This window comes from Perna viridis, chromosome 9, assembly GCF_037379345.1.
Source record: "Perna viridis isolate PV_CMFRI_1.1 ecotype Kerala chromosome 9, ASM3737934v1, whole genome shotgun sequence".
Taxonomy (NCBI): Eukaryota; Metazoa; Mollusca; class Bivalvia; order Mytilida; family Mytilidae; genus Perna; species Perna viridis.
Window position 1 is genome coordinate 12737855 of NC_142453.1, and position 11021 is coordinate 12748875.

Consider the following 11021-nt stretch of genomic DNA (forward strand, 5'->3'; position numbering starts at 1 on the left):
TAATGACACATTTTAAACAAAATTAGTGAAAATTTAACTGGAACATCACCGAATTTAACCGAGAACAACGTCGAATTTAATGAGGAACAAGTTCGAATTTAAATACGCTGTGTATCCTAATTTTATCGTACACACCGAATTTTATCGGGAATATCCGAATTTTAAATTGATACCCTAATTTAATTATTTTACTCTAATTTTAACGGCACAAGTCCGAATTTAACTCGGAACATCGAATTTAATATGTAAATCCTAAAAATTAGGCATTTCACTTTTAAATTCGGTAAAACGTGAGGAAATTAGGCATTTTTAATGATTAGTGATAAAGAACAGGTAAAATAGCTTTTGATCCAGCAATAAGAATATACCAAAAAATAAAATAAATGAATAACAAATGTTAGTTCCACAAAACTGTTACATTAACATTTATTCTTCTTATAAACTTGATCAGTAACTCAGATGGTTGTAGAAATCGAAAAATCATTAAATTTCACAGCCCACGTGACAAAATAATTATACTTTCTGCACTGCAGTAAATATTATGACCAAAAAAAAAGAAACAAAGTAATATTTCCTGAAAGAAAAGATTGATTGATTAATTGTTGGGGTTTAACGTCCGAGCAGCAATATTTCAGCTATATTCAGACGAAGCATAAATTGTTTATTCATCATGTGATTTTAGTAAAGCCATTATTGCTTATACTGTTATTAAAATGTTTTCATTCTTTTTTTTTAAAGCTCTATTGTTTCAAATCGTTCTATATTTTTAGGGTTCAGTGTAAAATATCTATTTCTTCTCTTGAATTTTCTCTGTATTTTACAGTTAACAATTTCATTTTTAATTCTATCAGAATTCGGTACACCGGTATCCGAACAGGAGCCTAAATCGCACTCCTGGTTCACAGTTGTCCGACAATTTAAAAAAAAAATAGGTAGGACATATCAGGTACGAGAACACAATTAATTCCCCTTGGTTTTCGTACGAATATAGTTCCAACTTTGGTAGTAGGTACCTTCCACATTTTTTCATATTTTTACTGGAAACTTATTTGCTGAAGTTTTGCCTCTAATTGGTAGAAAATAGGTTAAAATTACATGGGATTTTTTTTCATTAATCAATTCTGACTAAAAGTTGTGATTTGGTTCAGTGGAAGAAGGTTAAAATTTAGGACTTTTAACTCAGTTCATTTGTCATGTTTACCCCATCTCCGAATTATATGTATTAATTTCAGAAAATGATGGTAAAATTTTCTACAATTTATATATAAAATCCTGTTTGTACATATCTTTAGGCCAGAGAAGTTTTATTCAGTTTGCGCCGGTGGAATTTTTTTAATCTGCTCAAATGTGTATATTGAAATGCACTTGAAAATTAATTGCGGTCTCGTGCCATCATAAGGATCATTTCATCAATCGACAGTTTCTTTCTAACCATAATAGTTTTCAAGATATTTGCTGAAAAATGCTAAAAACAATTTTTCGCCGTGCAAGGGCAATAACTATAACCAGGAGTCGTCTAACATATTTGATCTGATGCAGTGTTTTGAATGCTTTTAATAAAGACCATTTAAGCAACTTAAAGTTTTTTTTTTATATCAATCATAGTTTTTAGTGGAGTCCGAGTTGCTCGTTTTACATTTGTTACTTTGTATGTATTATTTTACTGGTTACTTTATGTTCTTTGTTGTGTCTGTTTTCCGTGTCTGGTCTTTGTCCCTGGATTACATTCTTTTGATTTCCACTAGAATCTTGGTTACTCTTTCAAGATATTGGCTAAAATCTAAGTATTTTTGGCAATAACTCATAAAAGGACAACTTTGATCAAATGCAGACTTTTGTAGGCCTAGATGTAACGGTTTTAGAAAAATATGCGAAATACTTCTGTCTGACCCTTATGTTCTATTTTAGTAAAGGTGGCCATGTTTTCGACAAATAAAAAAATTCCCACATCAGATCTATGCAGCGTACCACCCCACCCACCCCCCCCCCCCCAAAAAAAAAAGCCATTAATACTGAGTTAGGTTCTTGTTGATTCAGTAGTTTCATAGGATTTAAGAAAAATTGTTAACAATGTCAACAATGACAGACAACAAAGAACGCCAAGTGAAGGCAATAGCTCACAGGCTTATGACCAGGAGAGCTAAAAATAAAAGATAGACTTAATTTGGCATTAAAATCAGTAACAGTAGGTATTCAGACACTTTAATTTATTCAATAACAAACAGTTCATTAAAGTAAAATAAAATACAACAAATACACAATCACCATACTTACATAACAATGTGATCAAGTAAATCTGTTTTGAAAAAAAACGAGAGATTTGGCCTACAATGCATTATCTATAGAGAATGAAAAAAAAAAACATGTTTACTTCACAAAAATGAAATAAATCATCTACCTCCACTTCCAAATATGAACATAGATAACAAAGACATTGCATAAATTTAAGCATTAGATGGGGTGCATTAAGATAAAAAGCTTGCATTATTTTTCTCTGTTAACAAACTGTATAAAACTTTAAATGGATATCTGAAATGTTTCTATATTACACCTACCATAGTTTTATAAAACCATGTCTTATATTTTGTATTTCTAATGACCCAAAGTAAGTTTGTCATCACTGGGAATCAAATTTACTTTCAACAGTGGAAGGTCCTAGACTTTTCAAGGTTCCCAATTGATGGTTCAGTTGTGGAAGATCAAAAGTCAATGGTCCAAGACACAAGTAAATGAAAATGTCAAAAGTTCTAGGACAAAAACTTCAGACTAATCCTGATTAGAACTATTGGACATCCTAAGAAATACTTGATGTCAGACGTACTCTAATTAAATCTTTGTTCATACAAACTGCGCTTTAAACATTTATATAAAATTACAAGTATCATTACACCAAAACAACTACTAAACCAGTATATAACTATCAAGATATTGAACGTCAAAAGTAAATTTTTTATCACACAAATCCAACTAATACATAAGTTTTAAAAACCACAACTTCTGTAAACATCTGTGACACATAAGTACCAAACAGTTCCACTCACATCGCACTACAAAAAATTATCATACAACTCTACTACTTAGTAAACATTTTTTTTGTTTATTTTCAACGTTTTTCAAGTCTTTATAAAAATATCAATTATTTTAGATGAAAACTGATACAATAAAAATGCTATGATTCTGTTATTGACTTTAAATTATGTAATCTACAGTATGATACTCTTCTACAATGGGTAATTCTTCCAAAATGGGTAATCCTTCTACAATGGGTAATCCTTCCATAGGCTGGAAAAGAAGGTAGTATATATTGTATTACATTTCTAACTTTGTATTTAAATTATTTGGATGCCATTACAGTATTTTTATGCATGACAGTAAAGAGATTAAAGAATGAGATTATTAGAAAAAGCATATAAAACTCCTTCCTTCTTCTCCATGAGAACTGACAAATGAATAGGTTAAAGATTTGTATTAATTTGACAACCCTTTTACAATGATTTAAATAACTAAATTCATGTATACCTACATGATGTTTTTTCCCTTTTTCGACCACATCCAGGGTCTAATTTTATTTAAAAAATATTTCCTGAAAGAACTGAACTATTGAATGCTCTCTCATTAGCAGTATTAGTCTGGAATATATATATTTTCACATTTGCTTTATTTCCACTAAGTTTTTGAGCTTGACATGACCACAGAGATTTAAAAAAACACTGAACAGTTTAATATCAATGAACATAACATTCAAACTTTGATACAGCTCTTAAATTGGGATTGTGACTAAATATTTGACATGTAGTATAAGATTCTGACCATGATGAAATACCTGATAACCTAGCAAATGATTTATTGTGTATGAGGAAAATAGACTTTTTCTTCTGGTGTAAGAAGCAAAATGTCATTTTATTTTTTGTGATTACGTGTATGAGAAATGTAAAAATTCAATTTGACCCTTTATCGCCATTGCAACTCAGACATTTTTAGCAATAATAAAACAATAGCAATGATTTCTGAATTCACTGGATTTGTTTCTTTTTAGTGTATAATTGTATTTGCTTTTTATTGTATTATCATTTATCCTTAATGCCTACCACTGAATATATTCTTCATCATTTGGATGTTTATTTAGGATATCTTTAACAACTGTGGGAGGGTTAAGGCCATGTTTCTCTGCTCTCTCCCATCTTTCAAGTCTAGTTATACCTAGAAAATACATCAAAACTGGTAAGGCTAAGAACCATGTAAGCAAAATGTGGGAGGCATATCGGACACTTAATAACCGATATACTGGATAGTTACCTGATCTTTTACACTTACTTTGAAGTAGTTTCAGCATTGTTATTTAACATGAGTGATAATACTCCATATATCACATTTCAGCTGAAAATGTCTAATTAAAATCTTTTTTTTTTAAAGAATGTTAAAGAATGGCCTATTAAAATTCTGAAGATAATTAAAATGGCCCATTCTAAAAATTTTAATCCCAATCCTCACATTGATGGTGTATAAAGACAAAATGACAGATAGACAGTACAAGAGTAATCAAGGGAACCAATATTCCAATGTAATCCAGGGACAAAGACCAGACATGGAATACAGACAAATACCACAAAAAAACATAAAGTAACTAAAGTAATACATACAAAGTAACAAAAGTAAATGAGCAACTCGGACTCCACTAAAAAAATGAGAGCATGGACCAGGTGCACCAGTAGGATAAGCGTCCTCTAACTTTTCTAGAAACACCTGCCAAGTATCTCATAAAAAGTCAAAAGAGGAAAGGAAAACTATGACATGTTGAACAAATCAGTTTTCATGGTGCAGTTACAGTATCTCAGTAGAAACTACATAGGTGAAGCGAAATTATATACTGCAGTATTTAAAAAAAAACTTTTTTTAAAATACACACCAGTACAGGGACCAAATTCAAGTGTAACATCAAACTGCTTCAGTACTCGAAGTTCTTCTTCAGTGTCTGTCCTGCTGGTGCTTGGCTTTATATCACCAACTTGGTCTATAATACAAACATTAATTATTATACTTCAGTGTCTATTTTCTATAGTAATTTTAGTGTAACATTTTAACAAATTACGTCCAAATTAAAGTTCAGATTGCTCTTGGGGTTTATCCTTAAAAAAATGTTGAACCCTGATAAAGTGAGGTCAGAAGGCAATCAACAATAACACCCTTTTGTTGATTAAGGAAGTATCATTATGGTTCAGTATAATAATTGTCAACTATTCATTCAGGAAACTGTAAATCTATTACCCAGGTAATAGTTGGTGCCTCAGGGTTAAAAGTTTACTGTTCCCCTTATGACTATTAAACAAATGAGTATAAACATATAATTCTGAAATATATAAAATAAATTGCAGGGTGCAGCTTGATATGACCACAGATGTTGAACAGTTAAGACAGTTATGAATGCAACTTTCTAACTTTATACAGCTCTTAATTTGGAATGTGATTAAATGTTTAACATGACATAAGATTCTGACCTGAACAAAATAATTGCAAAATTCAAAATTGCAATTAGAAAAAAGAAATAATAAAGTAACAAAGGTGTGGGGCATTAAGCTATGAATATTAACATAATAGTAACATAAAAATTGTTCATAACATAGTAGAATATATAAATATAAGGGAAAAATATTTTGTGGCATTAGTTCATTGTAATGGCATCATAATGGTGCCACATTTTACCTCATTTAGTAAAAACTGTAAAAAATTGTTGTTTTTTCTGACATATTTACATCCAGAAAACTACGTCCACACCAAAGAAACAACTTTATATCTTCACACTACGTAACACTGAATATATTCACTAAATATGAAGTTGTTTCTTGGGAATGGACACTATTTCCTTGCTAATAATATAACCAGAAAGTGACCAAAATGTACAAAATTTGAGCAATATTGGTAAACTTCAAGCAATTTTTCTGTCCCTTCAATGCAAGAGTTTTCAGAAGTCTATAGTATATGTGATGGATTCAAGTCTCCAAATTCATGATTAAATCAGTCAACACTTTAATTAATAGTTAATGATTAATTTTCAGTTTAGGTCAATGAGACCCTTTCTCGTCCCTTCTCCTTTTTTAACATAAAATGTTTACATCTTACTCCTATTTTTTGCCTAAATTCTTCAAAGGTTAGGGCAAAACCCTTTTGGATTCCTCAAAACTTCCTTTTTTGGGGGATGAAACATCATGTACTTTGATTTCATATAGAGATCTATTCACTTTTATTCTAAAATTATCCGAGAAAGTAGCAGATTGGCCACTTTATAGATCCTAGGACTGTAACAATACACCTGCCTCACATAACGATACATATCTTGATACAAGGATGACAATACAATACACAGAAGCATGTCGTCCTATATATTCCTTAAATTTGGAATAAAAAATATTCAACAGATTTAAAAATGATGAATTCTGTTGAAGTCAAGTTTCATTCATAGAATCTATAACTTTGATTAGAACAAAGATTAATGGATTTTTCCTCACAAGACATGTCCTAATTTAATATTTGTGTAATAATTTCATTAATTGTTTATAAGAAAGGTTGTAATTTGACCTGTATTGTATTGTATCAAAACCTCAGACAAATGTATCATATTGTATCTTGACCAAAATTATTGTGGTACAGGGATATCACAATAAATAGTTTCATCCATATCAGATCCTTATTCCTAACTCATTACACACATACCGTACAAAAAAAAATTCAATCCAAACTTTTATTTTGTAATATGACATTCAAGGAGATCCAGATACTAATACTCAAGTTATGGTCTGGACATAACTCCTTTCTGACCACTTTTTGACCCCTTATTCCTAAACTATTCAAGCCACAAGCACAAAAATCCACCCCAGTCTTTTTTAAACATGGCCCTTTATGGCTCAATTTCAAAGAAATCCAACTATACATTTTTACTCAAACTAATTTGTTTCAAGATATTGTCCAGACATCAGGAAAATGCTGGTTTTTTTTGCTCTTTTCCAACCCATTATTATTCATAAGTTCAAGTCACAACCCGAAATTCAATCCCAGCATTCCTGCAGTCTTATGGAACTTTGAAGTACAATTTAATTTTCACTCTTAATACGGAAAATGCTTGTTTTTGGCCCATGATAATGCCCAATATCAAATGTCTTTTGTGGTATTGCACCATGTGGTACAATTATATTAAGATCTACAAATGTATACACTTACAAAAATGTATACACAAGTTATTGCCCGGACATCAAATGTACACACTGACAATAGACGACGACAACAAAATATTACACTTATATGACCACAGTTTTTTTGCAGTCATTGAAAACCCTTTGCTAGAATTTACTAAGTTGGTTAAGAACCATTTATATGTTAATACAGCAATCAATGTGAAATAGGCTTACATGCCAATTTCCATGTAGTGATCTAACAGTAACTGTATGCACAAAGAATCATGAGTACCGGTATATTGTAAGTGTTAGGGATAGACAGACATGCTAAATTTTTTACACAGTATCCAGATTTTATTTGCAAAATAAACAGAAGAATCCATAGCTAGAAGATTAAATGAGGGTCATATAGTGTGTAATGCATAACAACTATTTTGATGCCAATCGACAATATTCCCAATAAGTAATAAGTTACTATTTTCATCTTGGTATAGATAAGATAAGATAGCTTTATTCACCAATTTTGGACCCTCTCGGGTAGAAAAATTTAATACAATGATTTTAAAAATTGTACACATACAGTATAATCATGAATAATTCTCAAAGCAAGTGGTAATATAGTCTAGAAAAGTATTTCTTCTCAAGGGTTGTTCCCCTTTGTATATTTTGTGTGATTATAATAAACTGTTTGTAAATAATTTGCTAATTAAAGTCCTTGAACCGATCCGCACAACGATTTGACGGATCGATGACCGCTGACCGATTGATCGCTGACGGATAAATGACCAATGACCGGTGACCGATCTGATAGCAGTTTTGTTATTTAAAATGACGCAAGATCTGTTTTAAATAATAGAAATGTGAAAAAAAGGTAAAAATTGATGTTTAAATATATTACATTATGTAAATATGTATAAAATTGACAAAGAAAACAACAAAAACCGTAAAACACATTGACCACTCTGGGGTCACATTATGCGATTACCAGTTAAATGGATCAGTTTGCCAGATTGATGACTGACCAGAAACTGATCAGTGACTGATGACCGATCACAATTTTTGTTGCACGGATCGGTTCAGGTGCTGTAGTTTTTTTGTTTTTGTTTTTTTTTTAAATATATCTAAATATGTGTTTGTTTGACTCTTTCTCAACAGACATTGAAATGAACATTCATATATTAATAAACAATTCTGGCCAGTTATTAGAACATGTATGATATACATGTATATTAACATATATGTAACAATGCAATACCTGCCATAAATATTATTACACAAACACTTTTTTCTTTTTCTTGAACAAGCAAATGTGTCTGTCCATTAAGAACTTTATCTCTCCTAAGTTTTATCAATAACCAAATATTAGACACATTTTTTTGTAGTAATATGAGGTTCACTCTTATTAAATATTAGTAGTACTGTAGTTTTTTTTTATATTTACATTTCAGGACCATGTTTCACAGTATGTATGATTCAAGTTTCATAAGATGGCTTTGTAACCCTCTGGCAGACTTTGAGAATATAATGACATCATCTGCATACCTTAAGCAGTAAACTCTGCTTGTATTTAAAGACATATTATCAGGGCAGTTTTTTTAAAACTCTTTGAAAAGTCATTCATAAATAAATGGAATAGAGAAGGCTCAAAACATCCCCTTGTCTAACCCCAATATATGGACTAAAGTTCTGGCATAATTCACTGTTGACAGTTTTCTCCTATTTCTGACTTTAAAAATTAAATAATGATACCTGGATGTACAATGTATAACTGTATCAAAAGCTTGCTTTAAATCAATTAATATGCATAAAATTTACTGCCCTTTCCATGAATATATTTACATGTAACTATGAAGCATTTTAAAATAAACATGTGGTCTTTATATTTAACAAATTAAATAATTGTTATAATATTAATTGTACTGTTAATATTGAAATTATAAGCAAAGCTTCAGTTTAATTTTACCTAGTGGTTGTTGTTATTGAAATTTTTCAAATGCAGATCAAGCAGATCATCATACTTCATTCTAGTAACCCAGTGGGTCATCAGAGCAAAACAAAGTGGCATTCTTAAGTTATAGGTGTGGCCAGGAAATGTATATTACAAAGAGAAGTTACTTGTTATTCTATGAAGAACATAGCCGTTGCTATTTGGCTGTTTAGTAGCCAATTTTCTCAAATTTCTCTGTTGTAACTTAGCTAAGAGTGTGTGTAAAAAATGCTGGATAGATTTTGATGTACCCAATTAAAGACAAAATGATTGGATAACGGCATCATATCTTTTTTATTATTTGAAATTAAAGGAATGTAAATATTTTCCATGTTCATAATAAGGTCTTTGAAGATTAATGGCAAAATAATTCACTTTTTTAATGGTTCATAAATGTTGATTTGTCATTGAGTGTAAATGTTTAAACTATTGTATCTATTAAAATGATATTAATATGAAATAAAGAGAAAAATCTGCTGAATGTCAAAAACTGTTTTTTTTATTAGCTTTGAATACCACTAAAATAATGACTACATGAATGTAAATCATAGTACCTATGTCTTGAGAAAGAAATATAAAAAATTCCATTTTCAAAAACTAGTTAGCTGTTAATCAATGTCTTTCTGTTTGTTTAACCTTTTAAATTTACGACCAATTAAAAGATCAAAAGAAATATCTTGAAAGTGATATAAATTTTATTGCATATTAATGAGTTCGAATACAACCATTCCCAACTCAGTGCAACCTAAAATGGTAAATAAGGAAAGGAAATGAATGTTGAAATGAGACCTCTGACCCCACCTGAGTCGATTGCCATGTATATACATGATATATTATTGCCAAGTGATCAAGCTGACATTTATGCATCACTGACATAGGTTGGTGACCAAGCGAAATAAAAATTAGCTTCCCAATACGGCAACTCAGAACTGGAATCCTACAGATGGGCAACACTTAATATTGTAAGGACTGGTCACTCCTAATAAAGTCTATTTAAGTAGCACTCCACATAAGAATCATGCAAAATGTGATTCATAGTTGGGAAAACTACATATTTTCATTTCTGATATTTTGTTTAAAATGTCATAGTAAACAGAAAGTAACATGCGGTTTTTCATACAGCCCATGTTCATAGGTGATAAAAATTATATAGAATGCACTGTAGATTTCAAAATTAAGGGAGATAACTCTGTAAATGACACTCAAATACAATAGAATCTATTGGTTTTTCAATGTTGATTATGAATAATTACACATTTCACAATATAGACCCATAAGACAACTTAATTACAAAAATAAAAATATGTAGCCTTTTTTGGGGGATGTATCACATTTTTCAGATTTTGTATGATTCTTACAAAGACTGCTACCTAATTTACAAAAATAATTGTGCCTCCCCATTCTTTATATTAGATAAACTTAAAGCCTATAAGGTTTACATTTGCCTGGTGCCAGTGGTGGGAGGGGGTTTGGACGAGAAATTGTTCAAGATTTTAGACTTAGTTATGTAGGTTATAAAATTAACAAAATGATAATGAAAAAGTTACGATGAATATACTGAGGAAAGGTGTGTTCTTAAAACACCTTGATTTAAAATAACAGAATTTACATATATGTGCATGTTATAATTATGTTAAATCGAGGTCCCTGGTCTCTGTTTCTTGAATTGGAGTAATGGAGACTCCATAAAAAAAGACCATACCATCACTTTGTTTCTCTGTCGTTCTGTCTCTTGTATTCTTCACAGCCTTAAAGGACTTCGTAATCAACATATTTGAGGCCATCTATAATCTTGTATATACATGTAATCAGCGAAAACAAGGATAAAAATAAATCTGATGCGTCAAAGCGAAAGTAGACAATAAAAA

At 30.6% G+C, this 11021-nt stretch overlaps 1 protein-coding gene across 1 annotated transcript; it reads right to left on the reverse strand.

The window, feature by feature from the left end:
* Nucleotides 1-2185: 2185 nt before the first annotated feature.
* LOC148606826 (DNA polymerase delta subunit 4-like) lies at nucleotides 2186-11015 on the reverse strand. Its single transcript, XM_088543706.1, has 4 exons — nucleotides 10856-11015; nucleotides 4907-5011; nucleotides 4089-4200; nucleotides 2186-3282 (listed from the first exon to the last, which is right to left on the reverse strand). The coding sequence occupies exons 1-4, from the start codon at nucleotides 10935-10937 to the stop codon at nucleotides 3258-3260; spliced, it is 324 nt and encodes a 107-aa protein (XP_088399832.1). The 5' UTR covers nucleotides 10938-11015; the 3' UTR covers nucleotides 2186-3257.
* Nucleotides 11016-11021: the final 6 nt, after the last annotated feature.

What these genes read in the sequence shown, in the direction of transcription:
- LOC148606826 (XM_088543706.1), bottom strand. Translation starts at nt 10,937, where the DNA reads ATGGCCTCAAATATGTTGATTACGAAGTCCTTTAAGGCTGTGAAGAAT. An exon ending in GACAGAGAAACAAAGTGATG is followed by an intron (nt 5,012 to 10,855) that starts GTATGGTCTTTT and finishes TTTGTATTATAG; the next exon opens with ACCAAGTTGGTGATATAAAG. An exon ending in TGAATTTGGTCCCTGTACTG is followed by an intron (nt 4,201 to 4,906) that starts GTGTGTATTTTA and finishes TGTATTTTCTAG; the next exon opens with GTATAACTAGACTTGAAAGA.